This window comes from Brachycentrus maculatus, unplaced genomic scaffold (genome assembly GCF_059751285.1).
Source record: "Brachycentrus maculatus isolate JH-2025_06_01 unplaced genomic scaffold, ASM5975128v1 h1tg000104l, whole genome shotgun sequence".
NCBI lineage: Eukaryota > Metazoa > Arthropoda > Insecta > Trichoptera > Brachycentridae > Brachycentrus > Brachycentrus maculatus.
In genome coordinates this window covers 834,553-860,271 of record NW_028280858.1, presented here as the reverse complement: position 1 = coordinate 860,271, position 25,719 = coordinate 834,553, and the positions used below count along the sequence as shown (strand labels likewise).

General features: G+C 32.2%; 2 protein-coding genes across 2 annotated transcripts; one reads left to right on the top strand and one right to left on the bottom strand.

Annotated features, from left to right (window-relative positions):
* Positions 1-966: 966 nt before the first annotated feature.
* On the bottom strand, positions 967-13,930 carry TfIIFalpha (transcription factor IIFalpha). Its single transcript, XM_088258841.1, has 13 exons — positions 13,713-13,930; positions 13,371-13,561; positions 11,532-11,666; positions 10,288-10,389; positions 9,111-9,179; positions 7,995-8,113; positions 7,524-7,649; positions 6,510-6,630; positions 5,645-5,710; positions 5,433-5,560; positions 5,213-5,315; positions 3,520-3,684; positions 967-1,413 (listed from the first exon to the last, which is right to left on the bottom strand). The coding sequence occupies exons 1-13, from the start codon at positions 13,722-13,724 to the stop codon at positions 1,209-1,211; spliced, it is 1,542 nt and encodes a 513-aa protein (XP_088114967.1). The 5' UTR covers positions 13,725-13,930; the 3' UTR covers positions 967-1,208.
* Positions 13,931-15,102: 1,172 nt separating this feature from the next.
* On the top strand, positions 15,103-25,197 carry LOC148310213 (gustatory receptor for sugar taste 64f-like). The gene is made up of 11 exons (XM_088258840.1): positions 15,103-15,267; positions 15,595-15,670; positions 16,320-16,366; positions 17,698-17,941; positions 19,247-19,450; positions 20,221-20,349; positions 21,538-21,695; positions 22,337-22,491; positions 23,173-23,338; positions 24,868-24,957; positions 25,039-25,197. The coding sequence occupies exons 2-11, from the start codon at positions 15,625-15,627 to the stop codon at positions 25,087-25,089; spliced, it is 1,290 nt and encodes a 429-aa protein (XP_088114966.1). The 5' UTR covers positions 15,103-15,267; positions 15,595-15,624; the 3' UTR covers positions 25,090-25,197.
* The last annotated feature ends 522 nt before the right edge of the window (positions 25,198-25,719 follow it).

Here is a 25,719-nt window from a genome sequence, read left to right as displayed (position 1 = left end):
ATATTTGTATTTATATTAAAGAAAACATTTACTTGTATTTGCATAAATAGATTTTTTTCAAATTTTTTATATTTACCTGTTAAATTGAACATTTTTTTCAGTACACTAGTGGTGTTCAATCCAACAGGTTTCACTGTACTTTACTTATTATTTTCATTTCGATACCAAGAACACAACTTGGCCTAAGGCAGTGGATAGACATTGTCTTATCTTTCAGGGGAGATTAAAACCCATATGTATTATTGTATGCGCCTTAAAAATATGAACTGATTTCTAAGAATTTATTTACTTTTTTTATTTTGAAATTATGTATGTATTCATGTTTATATATTAAGAGAAACACATAAATGTAATCGAGAAGAAGAAAAGTTCAAAGTTTATATACTCGTAAACTTTATTGCAAGCGTATTCATATGTTTATAATATTATAATATTTAAAGTTTTCCCACCACACGTACCCACTAGAATGGTATATAAAGGTTGGAGCAACAATATTTGAATTACATGAAATTATAGTAACTTTAAACATAAAGAGTAAATCCACTCACGAGTAGGTATAGGCTATGAAACTTAAAAATTTGAAGCCCGAGTAGGGTCATGATAAGCGGTGTTGCATAAGCCGTAGCTAGATTTCAGAGTCACTTGGACGTTAGATAATTCAAAAATTTTTTTTACTGTACTCACTGTCCTCATAGTTCAGTACTGATTACAATTTAGACGCAAAACATCGTGCTCATTGTGTTCAGACCTCAGTATTGCTTAGAAGCAAGATGTCGTACATCGACTCAATTGATTTGCCATGTTGATATTGGCGCCGCCTTAGCTCATCTCACCCTTATAATTTGGCAAAATACATATATTTGTTCCACATTGTGGTTTTCCGTCTTCCTCATCATCAAATTCCAGTACCATTAGTTGTAATACTTCATTTGAAAAAATTATTTAAAAAAAAGAATAAGAATCATATTTGTGAAAAATATTTTATTTAACAATTACTTTCCTTCCCAACATTATATAATGACTACCCAAAATTTTCTTTTATAAGATACAAATAAAAGATCAGTCAAAAATGATAGATATCACTTCCAAAGTGACAACAGAACGATTGTAACAATTATTATTTTTAATCTTAACAAATGAGAAGCACTTAAGACTGTTTAAAAAACTGATAAAAATAATTTGACTAAAACACGTATTGTGTGGTAGCGTCAGGGTTTAATACTGAGATACATTTTTCCTTTGATAGTTTGTTTGACAGGATTGATTCTCTTGAGTATTTGAGTCATGGTCTCTACCAGACGGTCGCTCGACACCCCGGTCTTGCGTTGCTTGAATTTGGTGAGAAGTTCTGTGGTGGTCATCGGTTTCCTAGCCAAGTACCGTCTGACAGCTTGCTCCGTGACACCCTCACTCCTGAAAGAATTCAGATGTATTTTATTTTATTTTTTAAATTGAAAATTTTATTTATTCGGGAATTGTACGGCTTACATATAAAAAGATTATATAATAAACAATAGGTACATTAACAATTATAAACATTACATTACATTAACAAAAATAGTTACGTTAACAAAAAAAAGCCAATTAAACAATTTCACATTTATGTTATACATAAAACTATAAAAAAACATTCAGAGATTTAAAAAAAGGGTATGGTATAAAATAATAGATTTAGCAGGTAGGAGGAGGAAAGGAGAGGAATGAGATGTTGCAAAAAATTCATTTAAAATACATGTAGTCAAATGTCGCCATTCCATATGAAATACTGCAAATATGTAGAAAGTACACTATAGCATGTTATCACCATATTAAAACCTGGTACATACTTAAAAGTCTAAAGCTACTGGATTTCATTAAAAATATTTATAGACAAGTACATTAAATTGTCCGCCTCCGTGGTGTAATGGTAAGCATGTTTAGCTACCGTGCTAGAGGTCCCGGATTCGATTCCCAGGTGGGGGGTGAATATAAATATATGTGATTTTAGATTCTAATATGTATTTAATATTACCCTGGACTGATCCCTGAAGCGTAGGAGTGATCACCTTACCTTCATGTAAGTAACGATCAAGATAACACTGCATCTATACGATGCAGTGCCCTATGCACCATTGGGTGCGGATAAGGGTTAGAAGAAGACATTAAATTCTTACATATGTCTAGTTTTTATTAAATTCTTACATATGTCTAGTTTTTATCAATTTGTGATTTGTAATGCTACAAAATTTTAAAGTTATAAGAACTAATTTTATTGGACCATTAAAGATCCGATAAATGATTTTTAATCCCTGGTTACCAGCATATCAATGTGATAGCCAAAACTAATTATTGCACATATTCTGTGACCTTTTGACTGATTGGCGAACGAGAAGTCCATACAAAATAACATAAGCCAGATCCTGATCCCCTGTATCTTACCCTCATGCATTAAAATCATCAAATTCTTTAGTAAATTAGCAGCGCTCAGTACCCTTGTGCCAAAAAAGCAAACAAATTTAACTAAATTGTATTATTTATTGATTCGGCATTAACTTTGTGGAATGCCATGATTATTTTATTAGAATTAAACACTTGAATATACCACTTTATCAAGTTTTATTTTTATTTACGATTAGTTTCGAAAACGACAGTTGTTTTCATCTTCTGGTACAAATGAAAAAAGTGCCATTTTCGAAACTAGTCGTAAATAAAAATAAAACTCGATAAAGTGGTATATTCAAGTGTTTAATTTTAATAAAACAACTAAATTGTTGCATTCAATTAAATTTCCAATTAAAATAAGCGGAAATCCGAAAAATTCTATTACACTGACTGAACTCTCCATTTACACGATAGATATGTCCCACGAGATGCTGTGTAAAAAAAATGTGCATAGAAAGTGAACTAAAATTAAAAAAAATAAATAGTTGATAGGTTTCTTGTACAGAAATTAATTCAGGATATGAAAAAGTATGATTCATTATTGCTTATTGTACCTAAATTAAATTTTAAAAATACTTGTAATAACTGTTACGCCTTGTTAAATGAATATTTGTTTTTTCAAAGTGTTTTACTTATTGTTTCGCCGTTCACTTTGTGGTAAGACACGATGAACTTGTAAAAGAAAAACACTTGTTTTTACCAATTGAAATTAATTGAATAAAACAACTAGTTTCGGAACCTATGCTTTCATCTTCAGGTTTCAATATAAACATAGTTTATATTTTTTTAAATTGGAAAACCAACAGAATATTTAACAAAAATAACATAATATAATAAAATTAAAAAAATAACATTCGAGTTAGAGGTTTCCACTTAAGTAATCTAAAAATAAAAATAAACTGTCATGTACATAAAAGTATATAAAAGTATTTAGAACTAAAGATTGAAGCATATGTTTCAAAATTAGTCGTTATATTAAAATAAACTGAAGTGGTAAAAAACAAGTGTTTTTCTTTTACAAGTTCGAAGTGTTATTTCAAAGTTGCGTTAAAAAGAGATTTCAGTATATTTCTAATCTTTCAATGTAACATATTTTACCCGTTGGAAGGATCAAATCGTGGCTTCTTAGCAGGAGGTGGGGATGAGCTGCTGGAAGCGGCCCCGTTAGGAGAAGCAACAGCATTCTGGCTGGGAGTCTTGGAAGTGGTCGCCACGGCTGCTGATGAGGCAGGAGTCGGAGTACCCGACCTAGAATTGTTTCGACTGAAAAAATATAATAAATAAAATTAGCCAAGTTCCACACATAAACACATTTAGTTTCACTGTTTGTATATATATATATTTGTATTCACAATGAAAACAGTAATCACAAAAAAGGAAAACATTTAATAGTTATAACCAAATTCTCACGGTTCCCATATCAACTCAATGTATTGATGTATGTATTGACAATTCAGAAAACCCACATTGTCATATTTAACAGTACAAGTTATACCAAGACACATACATATTTAATGTATGGAAGTGAAGCATGTAGTTGGCAAAAGGATGAAAGTAGACTCAATACAGTCAAAATGCGATCTCTCAGAAGAATGTGCGATAAGACAATGTATGATAGATGTTCAAATAGTGAAATAAAGGAGGAATGCAAGGCTGAGATAAGCATTATCGATAAAATTAAGAAATGTGTGTTGAGATGGTTCGGAAGTGTGGAACGAATGAGTGGGGAAAGAACGTAAAACAAATATATGAGGCGAATGTAGTTGGAAAAAGAGGCAGAGGAAGACCTAAAAAAACTTGGCACAATCAAGTATGCCAAATACTTGAAAGCGGTCCGGTTAGGAGTCAAAATAGTCTGCGGGTATGTATGAGGAGATGCATGAACGTAGAAGAGGCGAAGAATGTTTGCAAAGACAGATTGGTGTGGCGTTCTATTCTCTCTGCCTACCCCTGCGGTGAAGCGGCGTGATGGTTAGTTCGTTAGTTTTATTTGATGTAACAATCAACTGAGGCATTAGGATAAATAATCTAAAACTTAAAATGTCATTCCACCTCTAAAGCAAATGTTATTTATGAGCAAAGGGAAACTAATTAGGGCATCATCTTTATATTTCCGCTGTCCTATTGTAATATAAGTGCTGCGTAGTCAATACCGAGACACTGCCATCTGTACAGGTACATATCGCTCACTCCTTTCAAGAACGTCATAAATCAAAAATTATAATTTTTCAGTTGTGCATGTTTTCCGAATGCCCATAAAATGTACTATGTCCCAGCAAAAGAGGCATATTTTTAACTTAATATTTACCCGCTTTATATTTCCGCTGTCTAATTGTAATATAAGTGCTGCGTAGCCAATATCGAGACACTGCCATCTGTACAGATACATATCGCTCACTCCTTTCAAGAACGTCATAAATCAAAAATTGTCATTTTTCAGTTGTGCATGTTTTCCGAATGCCCATAAAATGTACTATATCCCAGCAAAAGAGGTATATTTTAAACCTAATATTTACCCGCTACAGGGCGGAAAGTGTTGTTTTTGCATTTTGAAGAAAATGTATTGTTTAATTTTTTTTTAATATACCAAAAATTTTTAAATGGAGAAAAAACCTTCAGGTTTTACCTAAAAAGATCTGTTGCACAGTAAAAAGTTCAATAAGTGGCTTGATATTTATTTTTAATACATTGTATGATATTTTTAAACTTTAAAAACGTTCGCCTGAAAAATCAAGTTTTTTGATTTATGACATTCTTGAGAGGAGTGAGCGATATGTCAGTCAATACACACCTTTGATTGGCTGGGCGCTTGGACCCACTCCCGCTCTTGGTTGGCTTTGGTTTAGCAGGTGCTTCATCATCAGAGTCGGAGCTCAGTTCGCTACTCGATTCCACTGAAAAAAATTAACCAAATATAATAAATACACAATTGGTATTTAGATGGTCTAGTATTTGAAATGTGTCCTTGTTATTGTTATTTTTAAATGGTTGTCATTGAAATCGTTACATACCCTTTTTAGCAGCTGCCGCCTCTGCCTTTTCTGATTTTGGTTTTTCGTTTGTCTCTTTCTTCCCCTCTCCGTCGCTGCTGTCCTCTTTCTTTTCTTCTTCAGAGTCCTCATCGGAAGTCAACAATTTCCTATAATCAGTAACAAAGTTTATATAAAACATAATACAAGAAATTAATTATAATATATTATATTACTGATTATTCTGTTTCTACCTTAATGCGTCTTCTTCCGCCACTGATTTAAGTTCTTTATTTGCTTTTCCTTCCTTATCAGAGTCGCTAGAAATAAAAATAAAAATAAATAAGTATGTGTGGTTTTGGAACAATTCAGTTTCATAAATGTCTGAAAAGACCTGGCATTATATCGGCTGTCCAAACTCAAAACACAGTAGGGGACATTTTTTTTAGTACGTTTTTTTTTTGCATTTTTGGACTAAGTAGATTCTACTTAATCCAAAAAAAAAAACATACTACAAAAAATGTCCCTTACTGTGTTTTAAGTTTGGACAGCCGATATCTATGTAATCCTGAGAAGAAAATATGAAAGTCTGGGCACTTACAGGCAGTGTTGCCATATGCCAAACCAAAAAATCTGAATCAAACAGTCTAGAAATCTGTAAAGAATCAATAAACCAAAAAAAATAATTTATTTTTATACACATTTTTATTAATTTTAGAAATTTAATCCTTTTCTATTTTTAGTTTGTAGCATGGATCATTGTAGTTGTTTTGATAGTAATAATCCTTCCAATGTTTCAGTACTTATTATCAAAGGTTAATCATGCTCAAATCTATACATATTTTCATTCTTCTGTTTTATCATATACATACTATGACCAATTCAAAAAATCTGTATAAAACTAAAAGTACTTCCTAAGACTAAAATTTGTCATCTGTAACAGCAGCCTAAAATTTGTATCAATACAGATAAATCTGTAAATATGGCAACACTGCTTACAGGGTCTATCAGTGGTTGGTTTATGTGATCATTCTATATACTGTGTAAAATCTAAATTTATTCAACCCTGTTGAGATATTAATAAAATACCTCACCGTTAAACCAAAAACAAATGGCTACCTTTCTGACGAATCAGAGATATAGTCTCTTTCCCTTCCTTCTTCATCTCCATCATCACTCTCTTCCACTGCCTCATCATCCACATCCTTCTTCTTCTTCTTCTTGGCAGCAGCAGCAGCACCTAAAGTTACACAAAAAGTTGAAGAGGTTAAAACATCAAATAGAGGAAAATGTTTCATGTTATTTGCAGTGAAAATATGTCATTCTTTTGTCCCCAAAGGATTTTGGCACACTGCAGCACTATTTGACATTTTAATACAATAATAATAACTGTAAAAGAAAATGTGCACAGAAACTTACTAAACCAAGGTTTGGGTTGTGTGGATTATATAAAAAGGATTGTGAAAAATAATATTCAACCGAGGTTTCACTGCGTAAGCACCGTTTGCCCACTAACAACTCTGAAATAATCTTCTTTTATTATTATTGTATAACTTTTTATTTTAGTACATTTATTATTATCACTACGGAGGCGGACAACAGTCTAGTCTGTCATTTATTATGTCCGCCTCCGTAGTGTAATGGTCAGCACGCTCGGCTACCGTTCTGGAGGTCCCGGGTTCGATTCCCAAGGGGGGTAAAATAAATATAAGTGATTTTTTCACTGTAATATTTATTTAATACTACCCTGGACTGGTACCTGAAGCGGAGGGCTGATCACCTTTCCTTCATGTGTAAACGATCAAGATAACACTGCGTTTATATGACGCAGTGCCCTATGCACCATTGGGGTGCGGATAAGGGTTTTATTATTATTATTATTATTATTATCATATTACATTAACACGAAAGAAAATATAACCAAGTTTGGCCAAACACTGCCGGAGAGAATAAAAAACTCAGAAAACAACAAAATATTATGGTGATTTTGAAAAATTCATAAATTTTTAAAAATATTTTACAGACTTTCATAAGGAAAAAAATTAAGGTGTAGCATTTTCAATTTCATTAATAATTTACCGGATGTTTTTGGTATTAAATTGTACATGACTATCTGAAATCTACTAATATTACCTTTCTTAGCCTTCTTCTTTTTACTATTTGAATCACTGTCATCTTTATCTTTGTCTTTTTCAGCATCAGAATCTGAAGAATCATCCGCCGAATCCATCCATTCATCCATATCAGAAATTTTCAATTCTGAAAAAAAAAGATAAAGTAAATTCTTAACGTGCAAAATGAGTTGGTGTTGTTGGAAGTGAATGTGAATAAGCCAAGCTCTTTTTTTTGCAAATACAGACCTTTGGTTTTAAACCACTCTTTTATTGGTACATTTTTTCTCCAACCGGTTTAGACAAAAACCTTGTCATCATCAGGGTACATGTTCTACCCTAATAATGACAAGGTTCTTGTCGAAACCGGTTTCAGAAAAAATATAACAGTAAAAAAGTGGTTAAAAACAAAATTGTTTTATTTTATAAAGTTTATAAAATGTGCCACAAAGTATCTGCGAAAAACATTAAAGAAAAACAAAAAAAAACAAACCTTTGGATTTGGCACCTTTGGACTTCTTATCATCGGGATCCTCAATATCTCCTTCGGCCTCGTCTCCTCTCATCCGTTTCCTCCACATGAGAGAGAAGTAATTCATCACCTTGTTTCGTCTGTAATTTAGTCCACATTTAGACACTACACACTCTGATTTTATACTGTTTCACATTTTCAATAAATTTCGCAACTTAGTTCGAAAAAAAATAATATTGCTTTGCAAGAGCAGATCTGTCAGGAAGCCTAGATGTATCAGTCTGGGCATGCGGTGGAAAAGCTTTCAATATACTACACACTCTGAGTGAAGGTGATCAGTCTAATGGTATATTTAAGTAACTTATATGACTTGAGTTTAAAATTCAAACTGGAATGCACGAAATTAACACACTTCGGACTGGAAAGGTATTTCTAACCGTTCGGTCGATTGATGCTTAAGGACGGGAAGGGTATTTTTACCTTCTGCGCCGGCCTCATTTCAAAGGCAGGAAAGAAGAAATTATTTAATAGTTTTATGTGAATATTGTATACCAATCTCTTTGTTAAGGTCTTACATAATTAACAAATCCCGTCGCCAGCGGTCCGCAGGCGTAAAAAATAGCCGTCTGAAATGTGTAATACATATAGTGGACAATAGGTTCACTACCACAAATCGGAAGCAGACAAAAGTTTATGTGTCAACTTTCATCATTTATAAACATATTAAACTACATGTTCCGAATCAAAAATTTAATTTAAAATTAATAACCCTTAGAGTGCGAACCGTCGATAGATCGACTCTTTATTGATAAAAGCATAAAGTGCTGAGCGTCGGAATATCGACTATTGCGCAATTTGATTTAGGTATCGACCTGTATGGACGTGTCTTAGCGCGCGCATATATAATGTTTTTAATAAGTTAATAACATTTATAAAAAACCATTTAAAATTATTTTGCTGTGAATTAAACATTGATTTTTGTATTTTTTTAAGTAAAAGTTTTTTATTTCTTCCTACAAAATGTCAAATTCGTCAAGTAGTGATGATGAAAAGCAATTGGAAATTTATGCAAAATATGTGAGAATATGCTCAGCACTATAAGGGTTAATGAATAATGACTTTCTTTCATTGACTTACCGCCCAAATTCTTGTTCAGCTTCCTCGGCTGACAATGCCTTGTACCTTTGGATCGGCTGGAAGTTGTACCTAAAAGAAAATAAAGTACCTAATTAAAAAAAATATATTCTAAATAAAGTCACATTTAATCATGCAAGATGATCAATCTTATATTATGCTTCAGGTACCAGTTCTTCTTCTACTCCAGTCCAGAGTAATATTAAATAAATATTAGAGTATTATTTTTGACATCTGATTAAAGATGAAGAAGAATATGGAAGGTTGGGCATTTACGGGGCTGACGACCGTCATAGGCTGTTTAATTAACTCCTATAATTGGAGATAATCCACATTTGTGAACAAGGATATAGACACACTCAAAATGTTGTAAATATTATAGTGTAAAATAACTAATCACCAGTTCAGTGTAGTAGATTATTTATTTATAAAACGTTAAATTATATAAGTAAAAAAAAAAACATTATTTTAAAGCCGAACTCGCAATAAGTTCCTTCCGGTAACTTGGTTAGCTTCCGGCAAAGCATAGAGCCGTTCGTCTAGTAACGTCTAATTTTTTTTTAGAATATATATTTTTTTTTTTAATATTTATTCTGTAGCTCCTTACCTTTCAATAACTCTTTTCTTTTCAAAACCATATATTTTTTCGAAGAAAAACTTATTTTTTCAACACAAAAATGGTGTTTTAAAAATAACAATTGCGTGGAACTTTGGATAAAATAATACGTCAATCCTTGGCCTTATGACATCTGTTGAAATATCTGACTAATAATTTGTAACATCACAAGGATAAATAAAAGAACAGATCCCTGATTTTTCTTGAGGTCGGTAATTAGTCCGTGCCATAATTATGCCCTATATCTGTCTCACTCTCGACGCTACACATCGCCAGTGGGTAAGAGTGATACACCATGCGTGCTTTGATTTATTTATGTTACGATCTTATTTGTTTATATTACGATATATTTCAAGAATAATGTGACACAAGTGTATTATAGAGTACCAAAAAGGCACAATGAATCCCATTGAACGTTTTTGTTTAGGAAAATAAATCGTTTCTTAACTAAATACATGATAAAAGTAATCATTAAAAAAAACGGCAAAATACCAGCGCGTACGGGCGTCTCTCAGGAACGAAGTTAACGCGGTTAAAAGGTTAACAGAGCATCATTTGATTTACCATTCTTGAAGAGGGTAGGCCTCAATGGCACCATCAGGGGCGTGTGTGAACACATAGTAAGCTGCATTCTCTGAGACTCCTCCTTCTCGGATGCCTTTAAATCTGCAATTTCACAGTATGATCAATATTTTCATATTATTTATTTTAAAGTTGATGAAAATTAATTATATTTTTTTGCAACTTTAGGTGCGGCAATTAACTTTAAAAAAATGTTTTTCCACTTAATCGATATTTTTATTGTATCGGACTTAGAATATCCTACATAGGAAAGGAATGCAACAATGATGCATATATATATATATATATATATATATATATATATATATATATATATATATATATATATATATATATATATATATATATCTTTAAAAATGACTGCAATATGGATGATCAATAATGGGCAGAATGGTGAACGTTACACAAGTGTATAATGTGGTCACTTAACCCAGCCAAATGCCAAAGAGTAAGCCCTGGTATAGTCAGACACCCATCTACTTTCTTATAAAATTGATAGATGCTTTCTCAATCATTTTATAGGTGTGAGACATCTATATAATATTAGAATATCCTAGTAAAAGGAATTAAATTGCAAGGCTAATTTACTTAAGAAATACTTTATTAGCACTTTTATAAGATCCACCGAGCAGGTTGTTAGGGGATCTGTTTAAACATATTTTGAGAGTTATTACTAGTAGGTATTCCTCCTACAGAAAAAAAGGAAACCCTGTCGAACCTGCAAGGTGTGTGCGAAGCAAAAAAAGGAGTGAGACCCGGTGTATGTGCAAAAATTGCAATGTGGCTCTCCATAAAGGTCAATGTTGGCAGTATTACCATACTAAGACAAATTATTTAAGAGTTCAAAACAAAAAAAGAGAAGTTTTAATTGATTTTACCCACAATTTTCATAATTAAAACACTTTTAAGAAACCCTTCACAAAACATGATATTTCACAAAAATGGGCAGGGCACTGGGTGTGTTTTAGATGTATATAAGCCCATAGTGTTAATATGTTGATATACAAAAATATTTTTCTGTATTCTGAGTGTGTTGGAACAATTTCAGCACCAATTATTTATTGGAATAAGTGATATTTTCTAATGGATGCATTGACAGCTCAATATATGAAATTTTACAACATATGAAATTTTTTAACACATGTTACTCTTTTGCCAGACAGCATCAATTGCTCAAAAATGATAAAAAAAATAGAATGTATAAAATAAGTGAGAATGCATCTCACTTCTTGCCGGTTTTTCCGCCGACCTTGAGGATCCAAGGCTGGTCATCCGGGCGGTATCTGCGTGCCGTGATGCCAAACTTCTTCCTCCGTGCTTCCTCGCGAGCATCTCTGCCAAATTCTGAACCTGCTCCAAATCTATTAAGAAAAAGGGCACACATTTAATTAGAATTGAAAAGTAGCAATGTAGTAAATTTATTAACATATAAACAATTGCATTAATATTTCTAGCAATATTTTTTTATGCATTATTAACACATTGTCGTCGGGACACGGCATTTGCCGTTTGTCGCGGACTGTCGGTCAACTGCGGGACACGGCAAATGCCGTTTTTCTTGACTGTCGGTTTTCGGCGGGAAACGGCAATATACGGTTTTGTTATCAGCGTGAAATAAAACGCCTTGAAGGGTAATTTGCTACCCGGGTGCTAGGCGACAGTCTGTCGACGTTATTTGAGATGTCTTATTTAAGTTATTTGTCCGGATTGGCTAGTGTGCCGCTTGTAAAGACATCGCCAGAAATCTAGAGTTTTTATACTATCTCAATCCCCAGTTTAGTTTGAATCATTTCACGTATTGGACTATTTTTCATACTGCTCGCACTGTTTTGTTTACTGTTTGGTATTTTATTATTCGAATATATTAGCATTGTATAGGGAATGATACCTCGGAGGGGAAGAATATTTTTTGGAGTTTACAATGCTTCTAAAATTGTGAAATACGGAATACTTAATTAAAAATTATGATGTAATCAAAACAATTATAATTTATTTTTGATGATCAAATGTCATATTTGATTTCTTTGAAAATTTCAATTGAAAATATTATTTGGTTTAGAAATTGTGTCAATTTTAAGAAAGCGATATATTTTTGCAGTAATCGCGAAAAACATCCGCTATAGGCTAGAGTCTATTGTTCGAAGCGCCCGAATACAATGTGTTAACATAAAATTATAAGTAGTTAAGAGTTGCCATATGCCCATGATTTAGGCGTGATTGGCACGATTTTTCAGTAGTTGCCATGCACCACGCCAAAATCCCTGCTTTTGGTGCTTTTTAAATTCATCTCAGAACTATAATTACTTCGATTACTTCTCTTGTAAATTTATTTTTGTTTCTGGGTTATACAATATTATTAGGATTAGTTTGTTGTTGACTTTTAGCAGGTAGGAACATATAACCAGGGATTTTTTTTCATATAATGCGGTCGCACAGCGTTCCGACACCATTTTTCATGGATAATTTTTTTTGCTGATAAATATTGAAGATCAATTAGAGGAAACAATGTTTGGGCTTAAGTAATTACTACTATATTTATATAATTTGTCAAAATGGTAAAATATGGTATGGTTATGAATATTTTAATACTATTCGAATACCATAGAATGGGGCTACTTGAACTTTTATGTGTTACTTGAGCCCAGTACAAAAAAAATATTTGGATTGTGGTATCGATCGAAGTATCGTGGCAATAAGTGTCACCTGTCAGGGAGACAATGAATCATGTCGATACGTTCATTATTGTAGACCAAATACAGATTGTACTGGGCTCAAGTAACACCTTAAAGTTCAAGTAGCCCCGTTCTACGGTATATATTTTTTTATGTAAAAAGCTTGACATGAAGTGAGTTCCGGGACCTTTTTGTTTAAAAAAAGCCCTTCATATAACTAAGGAATAAAGAGTAATGCAAATTAGCATTAATAATATAAGGGTTTAAAAAAATAAATCACAGTGAGCCTCCCCCACCCCTCCGATCACCGTGCCATGCTTTCCCTTTTCTGAAATCTGGCAACCCTATGAGTAGTATAATTGTATATGAAGTATAGCAGTACGAGTTTCTTACTTGGGTTGATCTTCATCGAGACCTTTATATTCTTTCATGTTATTTTCCCTCTCCATTTTGACCTGCGACCATTTGGCAAAATCAACATTAAGCGTTGCATTGAACCGCATAACATGGTGTCGTTTCTTCATATTTTTCGGAACTCTTATTTTAAACTCCTGCACGGATGTGCCGGGCGTTGGAGGCTGTGACTGCAAAATAAAATACATAAAAAAATCACTTTCAAATAATAACAAATAAAAAAACCATAAGCGTTTAGGTAAAATAAATCCCATTTGTTTATATTTACTAAATTAATTTTGTTTCCGTATATTTCAAAACATAACCTTTTGAGCAACTTACCGTTCCAGACATTATGAAACCGGAAAAACGTCACCAAAATTAATGAAAAATTAAACTCTTGCAGGAAAACTTAACATGGCACAGGAGTATATTTAAACTTAAATTAATATTACGGAAGTAAAACCAACTAGAAATTCCATAAATAAATAAACTATCACGAATGATTCGAAAGGCGAAATTTGCTCCGCACCTTAGGACAGCTGTCAAATCGCCATCTTGTATTTTTCATAAGCAGTGCTGCCAGTAGTTGAAAACGTTCATATATCGGTATCTAGCCAGAAGGGCAAAATTTCGATAGTTACCTACCTAAGTATGATGAAAAAATTAAATTATAAAATATGCAGAGTAAAAATATTGCACTTTTTCATCGCTAATAAATCAATGATATTTAAAAAGACCACTTCGATGAAATTCAAAATTTTTTTATTTGGGAATATGTAACATAGCATCTTATCATAGAATAACACAATATGTTTGAAAATGAAATATCAGGTAGTCTAAACAATGCACGGATTATGTAACGGTGCTATAATATAAATAAAACTCAAACAAACCCAAGTGTTCACCAACGATCCGTGTCACTTATATTTAACTTTCGGTTTCAGTATATCAATATTGTATTTCAATCATATCACATAAAGATAAAAAAAAAATAGTAAACTTAAGCGATTTACAATTTAACACACCCTTATAGATCTATAAAAGTTTAGTTTTAAAAATCGATAAAAATACAAGCCTGCTTTGTTTTCAATTCATCATAGTACCTACCATTTTTGAAATTGTATCGGGTGTATTTCAGATTTTCAGCAAGCAAAACGATATTGTATTTTCATAAAAAATTGAGCAAAAATACATAAAAATTAAAAAAAATTCACTCAATAACAAAATTAACTGTCTGAATATTTACTTTGGAGGATACATTTAAAAAAAATAAGATTAAAATATTTGGGCAGAAAAAATATATTCCCCTCAATTTCATTTGATTAAAAACCATATTTTTTTCATTTCAAAGTTATTTACTTTAACGCTATAAATATCTTTGGAAGTAAAAAAGTGATTCGTAAGTAATAATGGGTTTTATATAGTAGTTCGTTAATGATTTTTATTCATGCTCATAAATTTGTTTTAAAAAATATATAATTCATATGTAAAAGTTTAGAGTAAAATAAATATCTGTGAAAACAACGTTTCAATCCTTTTTCGATAGTATATATGCTTTAAAACACCACAACACTCCGATTTACGTCAATCACTGTAATTATTAAAAATAGCTTTAAAATTTAAATAACATATTTCATTATTACAAGTGATTGACAATAAAAATATTTGTGATCGAACGATAAAACCAAAACAACATAATAATTACGTTTAAAATGAAATGGCTCTGAATGTGTCATGTCAACATTTTTACCTTCGTGTTTTAAGTTTTAAATAATAATAATTTGTGTTATTTAGAGTACTTTATTCACATACAAAAAGCAATCAATGTTTCGTTGAAATATCACACGCTATTTTCTTCTGGCGAAGAAAGTACATTGGCATGCGTATCATAAAGGTATGTAATATGTATTAAATATATTAATATTTCATATAAACTATGATGTATTGTAGTGTAGAGTATTCTGGACGAAATGTAAAAAAACAAGTAGCATATATATTTTTAAAAATTATAACGTTGAAGTACAATAAAAACAACGTTTTTAAATGGGCGAAGCAATAATTTATACAAACTAAATATAAATTGTAGGTAAAGAATAGGAACTATTATATAAAAATTTTAAAGAAATCTATTTTTATTCATTATAATTTCCGTTCATTGTACGAGCTGGTTCGCTGGAATATTGAGTAATGTTGTGTAATTTTAATAACCTTATTTTTTTAGGTTGGCAAATATTTTTAAAAAGTTTATAAAATGCAGAACATGATTCGCCCCTTTGAAAAGATGGGGAACGTTCTTGGTAAGTCCATTTATTTATATTTTATACGTCATGATACGTTTAAAATTATAAGTATAATTCAAACACGTTTATGACTAATAATTGCTTAACTCCGAAAATTGTACTAAAATTCACTTTTTAATTTTGTTCTTGAATTATATAATCGTATTATTACATCTCAACCACCGGCAGATTTTCTTTTAAACACAATGATAATATAAAGTATTGTTAAGACCCTTCGTGTTTTACATATATAAATACAATAACCCCCCCCCCCCCCTATAACGTTGAGATAGGTTCTGCGTTATCGAGGGGAACGTTATAAGGGGTTAATGCTTTTAAATTATACAAATTTACATTTGTTTTAAATTTACATTTTAACCGACGGACCTACTGCGTTATGCGACTACCATTATAGGAAAAAAAACTACTGCAAATGTTATAGGGAAAAGCCTTATACGAGTGTACGTTATAGGGGGGTTTACTGTATTTGTGTAAATACACAAATATTCAGAGTATATACGCTGTGGTGGATTAAGCATTAAGAGGTCATTAAGCATTAAGCACAATACAATTATTATTATCATTATAATTGTTCATGCTGATGCAAGATGAATGTTTACCCATGGCGGCATAAAATGAATGTTTATCTATGTTATTTATATTGCAGATGGCCGCAGAAACATAACAATGTCGGAAAAATTACACGACAAAAAGGTATCGTTTCAACGGATATCATAAATATTTGAGAGTCGTAAATTTTATCTAAAATAATTTCCATTTTGTCCTCCTCTGTAGTGCAGTGATTAACATCATATCTCGTAAAGTGGGCACGGAAAATAATTTAACCACAATAATAAACATATTATTTCATATCCGCCTCTAGTGGTTAGCGTGTTGGGAAACCATGTGTGAGGCCCCGGATTCGATTCCTTGGGGGGTCAAAATAAATAAAAAGTAATACATATTTCACTCCAGTATTGGTATGCAATTATGTAATACACTTTGGACTGGTACAAGGATTACCTTGCCTTCATGGAGTTCACGATCAAGATAACACTGACCGATCAAATGTAGTGCTCTATTCACTGTTTAATGTAGATAAGGGTCAGAAGAAAAAAATTATTATGGTAAATATGAAAAAAAAACACGATAAAAGTTAGTTAATCGAAATTAGAAAATAATTAATCGACATGGATTTTTTTTTATGTCATACTAACTTTTTTTCAAAAATATTAGAATATAACCGCTCACAGAGATTTAAGTCTACCGGTTTCGGGACGTACCCGTCTCTTCGACAAGACAATCTCTATACGAGCATGCAAACAATACTACACGTCACTACCATACTAACATTACAAATATTTTTATAAAAAAAATAAAAATGACTAATAACATAATAAATGTTAAAATTATTTATGATATAAGTATGCTAAATTTATATACGAGTATTTATTTTTCCAAAATTCACATTAAGCGCGTTTGTGCACTACACGGAATCACACGGAATTTTACCGTCCGGCACGTCAGTTAGCGTTTTAAAACGATGATTGGCTTGTGCTTTTGTCCATATTTTTTTCGGATCGGTGCTCTTTATCAGTGCATGAACACGTTGCGCGTAAATTCGATCACGCTACACTGTCGCAATCGCTTTCATTTTTCAAACCGGACTACCGGACGGTGAAATCCCGTGTAGTGGACAAACGGACAGCTTGTGCACTACACGGAATTTTACCGTCCAGAACTCCCCTTTTGAAAAATAAAAGCCACTACGACAGTTTAGCGTGATCGAATTTACGCGCACCGTGATCACACACCGATCAAGAGTACCGATCAGAAAGAAAGACAAAAGCACAAGCCAATTCAAGCCAATCATCCGTTTTATATGCTAATTGAAGTGCCAGACGGTAAAAATCCGTGAAGTGCACAAACGCCCTATAGGTGCATCTTCCCATTCTGTGGTGCCTACTTAATTACCTTTAAATTGTTATTTTGGTCAGTGGTTATGCGTTCAACGAATGGTAAGTGTTTAATGCAGGCATTTTCAGAAATTTCCAGAGATTTACGGCGAAAGTTTCCAGGGAGCAATGGCGGGCACCCTGGTAGTCGTGCGTGCTCTCGGTTTGTTTCCAGTTCACGGGATTGGGAATGGCAGAAACGAATTGAGGTTCAGACAGAAGGGATTACTTTCAATATTGTCCCTGGTGTCTACATTTCCTGTCCTCTGGGTTTGTATAATGGCAGTCATTTATGCCGTCAAGACTGCTACATCCTCCAAAACGAACGAGACTGGTAAGTGTGCAAAAAATATTATAAATATGACCCACCATTCGGTTCAATCACACAATACACAAGCTAGAATTATCACTGGTATGAATTCCCGAGTTCCCTAGACATTGCTGCTCTCCTCCATTTCTTTTCTCATATAGCAGTAATGTCCTTCACCTTGAGATCATTCATTGCGTCATCTGTATTCTATTGAACATATTTCACTCCTTTTTCCATGAATCAGCTCTCGGGAGTGAACGCTTTACCTTAAAATGTATAAGCACCGTATCGAGTGGATGCAGTGCCCTAAGCACCATTTGTATGAGGCTAGAGGCCAGAAGAAGATTTTTGTATTTTTTTGGTGCTAAAATTGATCATTTGGTTATAAAGTTGCATTAATAGTGAAGAAAATATACGTACTTATGTGTAAATATAAAATAATAATAATAAATATAATATATAATAATAATAAAATATTTAATATTTAATAAATATATGTATATTTTTCAAAGTCTTCTGATTTCTATTTTACATTTTTTTAGCGGAATTGGAATTTTTGACGATGATCATAAAGAAAGAAAAATGGATATCGTTGAATTTTCAAATGTGTCGCATTTTTGTAACTTGTTTATATAAGTTTCCAATAATTAATTAAATTAATTGCTGAAAAAAACGTTGTGTGGCAAATTGGCTAAGTTCGCATGTGCATATAATCGCATATTTTAATTACAGTGAAACCCCTATTTTACGTTTCTTAAGGGGCTGGAAAAAACTTAAATGGAGGGATAATGCAAAAGCTGGGAGTTGAAAAAAAACATTTTTTTTTAAAAATTATGTAGATGAGTTCTTTTTGCGTACAAAAACCTAAATGGAGGGCACGTATAAATTAAGGGTATTGAAAAACACGTTTTTAATTTTGTTTTTATAGTAAAAATTGTAACGACTTAACGTTAATAAAACAAACAAACAAACCTTAATAAAACAAACAAAAACGTAAAAACTGCAAGTAAACGAAGATCGCGAATAATGTCAAAAAAAGAGCGTAACAGATCGAGTAAAAAATCGGATGACAGGATATTTTCGATGCAAACTGTGGGTAAAAAAAGCGTTAATGCTGGTAATAATTGTACGAAAATATACCGGGACTGCTGAAATAAAAACATGCAATTGGAGCGAAAATTTCAAATCAGAGGACGTTAAATCCGGGTTTTACTGTATTTTCATTTCAATTAAATTTTGGCAGCCACTTTGGGAGTATCTACAGTCACTTACCCCTGGGCTATACGGATATTTATTTAGGTTGACTGCAGTTCTTGATCTGAATACCAGGTCACATCGTTAACAAGTTGGCTGGAGCCATATTCTACGCCAACGCGTGGGTGTCATCTATGATCCTCCGGCGGGTAGCTCGCGGCTGGCCTGCATTGCTCAGTCACTGGAGGAGTGAGGAGCTCCGGGCAGCGGTCAGACAGGGGCCACCCCTCAAGATGAAGATAACGCTTGTGGCTCTCGTTATCCTAGTCCTTGGAGTCAGTACGTAACTAACCTTTCCTATTTCCTATATTTCGATAAAATCATGAAAGGTGTGTTGAGATGGTTTGGACATGTGGAACGTATGAGTGAGGAAATAACGGTTATACAAATTTATGAGGCGAATGTAGTTGGAAAAAGAAGCAGAGGAAGACCGAGGAAAACCTGGCACAATCAGGTATGTCAAATACTTGAAAGTGGCCTGGTTAGGAGTCGTAATAATCGTGGGGTATGTATGAGGAGATGTATGAATGTAGAAGAGGTGATGAATGTTTGCAAAGACAGAGTGGTGTGGCGTTCGATTCTCTCTGCCTACCCCTGGGAAAGCGGCGTAATGGTTACTTAGTAAGTTAGTTGATACACGAGGACTTAATAAAATACACGTGGAGCCGATAAACACAACTGAGTTTGGAGTAAGGGCCTTACAATATATATTGGTTATACCCAAATTAACCAGCTGCCTGACATATGTGGAGGTCCTAACCAAAACGTTACATTTCCATTAAAAATTATGATATTGGTTTAACACGGGATTGGTCACGTTTTGTGGTAAATTTAATTAAGATTTTGATAGAATACAGTAAACACAAGAGATTTGCATTATAAAGAATTTTTTAGTGGAATATTGGAAACGTAACTTTTTAGTGTGGACCTCCACATATATAAAACAGAACCCAGTCAGGAATTCAAAATATAATCCGGTGATGAATTTAACCTTAAAATGGGTAAAATATACATATTTTTTATATATTCATACAGTTATCTTTTTCTAGTTGAACATACATTGAGTATTTTGAATAAAACTACCAAATGTCAAGAAGCAATAAAAACAGGAAACTCGTCTTTTAAACTTTGCCTTCAGGAGTACTGCATGGAGTCCCATTCCTTCATTTTTGCTCTAGGTAATAACTTTTTCATTCAAAAGTCATTATTATGTCCCCGCAATACTTTTCCAATCTAATTAAGAACCATTGAATCAATTTTAGAAGTGAGATTGATTAAAAATCTGATTGAAACCATTAAAATTTATGCACACATGAACTGGGTTTTACTAATACCCTAACCATGTTTAAAAAAAATAAATTTGAAACCATTCAGTTCTTGGAAAAACCATTTGTGATTGAGTTTGTATTGAGTTGTAAGAACATATCTGCCTCATTTTCATTTACTCGTAGAAGCATTCACTCATAAATAATTTTCTCCCATGGGCGTAGTTTATTGAAGTCATTATGTAATAATGTCTGGTACAAACACACGGATGCATATGGCGGACCACTCGGTATTGATAGAATTGTAACCTGGCAACTATATCCATGGATATAGTGAGATTTGCCGATCTGGCGAGGTTACAGCAAGGTCTCATTATCTTGAGTACCTACCCATAAAAACAAAAATAATAAAAAAGAAGCTTTATGACGTATGACAGAGACAGACTGATGTCCACCACTCTGGTGTGCGACCAAAACCCAGCAATGAACGGATCTAAAAGATAGAGACAAAACGGATCATGTGCCATATGCATTCGTGAAGACATTCGCCCCTCTGTAGCCTACGTGAGAAGCTGTCTGTCTACCCATAAGAGATCTTCCCCGATCGAAATCTTTTAGCACACAACCATGATACACGCTAATTTATTTACACACAACGAAGATTTGATAGTCCCAAGAATTAACAATAAATATGGGAGTCGAACACTGCAATATATCGTTCCGAACATTTTTAATTTGTTGCCGACGGATGTTAGAGGTCAAAATAAAATATGGAACAAAGGCAAAATAAAGGAATGGGTAAATGATCAAGAGTTAATTTTATTTAAATTGTAAAATGTATTTATTCTTAATTTTTCTCTCTTTTTTGGGTGTATATTTGGTTAAAATGGTTAAAAACAATAAAAATGTATTAAAAATGAACTCCACCGACAAGACATACAAGGTGGCTTGGTGGGTCTCTGCAAAATAATTTTTTTAAATATGTTAAAAATTATTATTTAAATAAATGTATACAATTTATGTTAGTAATAAAAAAAAACCAATTAATTTAAGTCTAAATAGTCAAAAATCATGAATTATAATTCCTGATTTTGTTAACAGTGAATTACAATATGGCGTTGGGAATGTTCATAGTAGTAACCAGTGAAATAGCTACTTTTACTTGGAATTTCCAGGATGTATTTCTTATGCAAATTAGTATTGGGATAGTTGCACGAATTAAGCACATCAACTCCATTGTAGGGAATATGGAAGTCAAGGTTAGTATGGTCACAGTTCTTGTGAGACTATTGCATTGAAATAATAGTACGATTTTCAATACTTTTTTTTAACATAAACTTTTAAATCGATATAAATTATCATCGGTCATTTTGTTACATCCAACGACAGTGCCGACGTTTGCTTTGGAGTTTAAGGGTGGTGACTGACCGGAGTCATTTCGTCGTAACGTAACATGTTACGTTGCGAGCAATCGTATAGTCCATCCATAGTTTCGGATGCTCGCTGATGCTCGCCGCGAGCGATGTTACGACACGCTTCGGTCAGTCACCACCCTTAGACACATGAATGCTACGCGTCAGTAATTGACTAGAAAATATGATTTTAAATGTAGGGGGACAGGATACAAGGAGTGAGGACAGACCTTATCTGTTTTTTGAATACTTAGGTTTTTCGTTTCCTCATCAAATTTGAAAGGCAAGTGTGAATACGCATATATATATATATATATATATATATATATATATATATATATATATATATATATATATATATATATATATATATATATATATATATATATATATGTAAATATAAATTGGTTATTTGTGGACTATTTTTAAATACCAATGCTCTATTAAAATGTGTTGATAATATTTTATATCTGCTTATCACATTATAGACAGCTCGGCCTATTGAGTGGAAATTTGCGAGAGAACTATTTTGTGGGGGTTTGGAGTTAGGAAGAGTGACTGCTGCCTTATTAGGTCCACTGGTTTTGCTTTCCTTCATGAATAATTTGTTCTTCATATGCCTTCAAATGTTTAATGGGATTGGGTAAGTTAAACATTGTTTTATTAATTTGTATAAAAGTTCATATTAACAGAAAATACATTGAACACTATTTAAAATCCGGAAATTATATTTATGCTTCAATTGAAAATACCCTCTGTATAGTCAGTGACTACTATGGTTGAAATTAGTAAGTTTTTATCAGCAGAAAACTTCATGAAATGTATGTAAGATTTTTCCCAAATTATTTTACATACTAGGAGACGCTTGAATTTTTTTAAGTTTAAAAATAAAATACAATGTATTAAAAATAAATATCAAGCTACTTATTTAACTTTTTACTGTGCAACAGATCTTTTTAGGTAAAACCTGAAGGTTTTTTCACCATTTGAAAAATATTTTGTATATTTAAAAAAATACTAAAAAAATACCTTTTCTTCAAAATGCTAAGACAACACTTTCTGCCCTGTAGGGGGTAAATATTAAGTTTAAAATATGCCGCTTTTGCTGGGATATATTAAATTTTCTGGGCATTCCGAAAACATGCACAACTGAAAATTTACGATTTTTGATTTATGACGTTCTTGAAAGGAGTAGGCGAAATGTAGATTATCTCCATTTAGAGGAGATATTTTGTTATATCTGTGTTGATATGTGAAAAAAAAAATAACACTAACTTTTTTAAATTTAACTTAATCATGTAAAACTGGGCTATCTGTGTTCCAGTCCAGGAAATCGAGGATTATTGCACGACCTCTACTTCTTCAGTTCCTTCGGGTTCATGGTGGCTCGAGTGACCTGCGTTGCCCTGGCAGCAGCTTCTCTTCCAATGGAAACCAGGAAAGTACTTCCGGCTTTGCGCTGCTGTCCCACAGACTCGTACTGCCACGAGGTTAGTTACAAACACTTAAGGGGGTGATAAAACTTACACGGCTGAGTAAATCGGTAAAAAAGACACGGGTGAACTATATCTACTTGGTTGTACTTAGTTCTCAAATTTGTAGTAATATCTCAATGGATCAGTTGTAAGGGGATCTCAACCCGATCGAGCGAAGGATTATGGTTGAAATCGTCAGGGACATATATTGTTCTATATATATCGTAGTTGTACAGGAGAAAGTAACCAACTAGCGTAAAATGTTCAGGAGGGCCATTTAAGTCACTTTTACATGGCAAGAAAATAAACATCAATGCAGTTAGTCATTTTAAACAAGTCAATATATTATACTTCCAAGTTTAAAATGCTTTGCGATTTTTTTCAGGGCAATATTAAGCTAGTAAGATATTAAATAGTCGATGATAACGTTTTTGTAAAAAATGCACTTGGTCACTTTCTCCTTTATGACTACGATATATATATATATATATATATATATATATATATATATATATATATATATATATATATATATATATATATATATATATATATAAATATTACATAAATTTATATAATATAAACTGATATTTCAAGCATAGATGAAGTATATTACGCATTTGGAAGTCTGAGCAAATCAATGTCAATGACACGCCGTAAGCTCTGTTTATGTCTAAACGTATTCTTCGTCATCTATGTTTGAGATATCAATAAAAAAAATGTTAGTTCATTTTTATTCAAAAAGATATCAATATTTTAAATGATATTTTATAATGATGAGCATGTTATCATTCTCGGCGGTGCATTGGTAATGTTCAGGAGGGCCATTTAAGTCACTTTTACATGGCAAGAAAATAAACATCAATGCAGTTAGTCATTTTAAACGTAATATATTATACTTCCAAGTTTAAAATGCCTTGAGATTTTTTTCAGGGCAATATTAAGCTAGTAAGATATTAAATAGTCAATGATAACGTTTTTGTAAAAAATGCACTTGGTCACTTTCTCCTTTATGACTACGATATATATATATATATATATATATATATATATATTATATATATATATATATATATATATATATATATATATATATATATATATATATATATTATATATATTTATATAATATTAACTATATATAAGCATATATAATATATATATAATATATATATATATATATATATATATATATATATATATATTATATATATATATATATAATTAACTGATATTTCAAGCATAGATGAAGTATATTACGCATTTGGAAGTCTGAGCAAAATATGAATAGTATGGTATTAACTTTATTGTATAAAATCACTTTAAATATTTTAAAATTAAAATTTTACTTAGTTTTGAAATTACCATAATATTTTGTGATAAAAAAGCGGTTAGCTTCGAAACCGGTAGACATTATAATTATGTTATAATAAAATATTTATAGTGATTTTAAAACAAAGTTAAATTTTTATTATAAAATGGAAAATCACAAAGTTAGTGCTTCAAATATAAATTATAATCTTTCTTTTCCAACTTGTTTTCAGATTCATAGGCTGAGTCAGCAGTTAGTGAATGATGAAGTAACTTTTACAGGGATGGGATTCTTCTCTGTCAATCGGAATTTCATGTTGGGTGTAAGTTGCAGATCTTCTTTATTATGTGCGTAGGAATTTACTCACTAAATAGTAATTAATTTTTGCTGCATATTTTTCTAGGTGGCTGGAGCTATTGCAACGTATGAAGTGGTCCTTTTACAATTTATGTAAATCTGTGTAATTTATGACACAATATTACTTCTGCATCAATGAGAAAATTCTTTCGTTGGTCTGTTTATTACTTATAAATATTTTGCAATGTAAATTTGTTGATAGTATCACGAAAACAAAAATTGAACAAATAAAATATAAAATCCATTGGACTCTTATCTATGATTTATTTCTTGTATTAATTAAGAATTTTGTATTGTAATCTTGAGTCACTGCTGACAATTCGTTGGCAGTTCTCGTCTGAACTTCGGGACGCGGCAGGACTTGGGAGGATGCAAGTGAGTTGGCGGCTGACAGAAAAGCCTGGAGACGGTTTGTGGACTCCATATACTCCACCGAGGGATATGGTTTTAATAATAATAAATAATAATCTTGAGTCACATTAATTATTGAACATTTGGTGGCATTTTATTGCTTTAAAAGACTATTGAATAAGAAGTATTGTTTAAATTTAAAATGATTTTATTCTGGCTTATTATAATATATACGAGTAATACTGTCAATTGCTATTCTTCTTTTCCTTTACTTTAGTAATTTCTATTTTTCCTGCATTTTCTTTTCCTTTTTGGTGTAATGTTCTTCACTCTGAGCTCTTTACGTACGTCATATGTACTTTATCAAATATTTCTC

Coding starts and splice junctions, on each gene's coding strand:
- LOC148310213 (XM_088258840.1), top strand. CDS start 15,625: ATGCAGAACATGATTCGCCCCTTTGAAAAGATGGGGAACGTTCTTG. Junction 20,350..21,537: donor TTCCTTCATTTTTGCTCTAG/GTAATAACTTTT, acceptor TTTTGTTAACAG/TGAATTACAATATGGCGTTG. Junction 21,696..22,336: donor TAGGGAATATGGAAGTCAAG/GTTAGTATGGTC, acceptor ATCACATTATAG/ACAGCTCGGCCTATTGAGTG.
- TfIIFalpha (XM_088258841.1), bottom strand. Junction 9,180..10,287: donor GCCTACCCTCTTCAAGAATG/GTAAATCAAATG, acceptor ATTTTCTTTTAG/GTACAACTTCCAGCCGATCC. Junction 5,711..6,509: donor ATCTCTGATTCGTCAGAAAG/GTAGCCATTTGT, acceptor TTTTATTTCTAG/CGACTCTGATAAGGAAGGAA.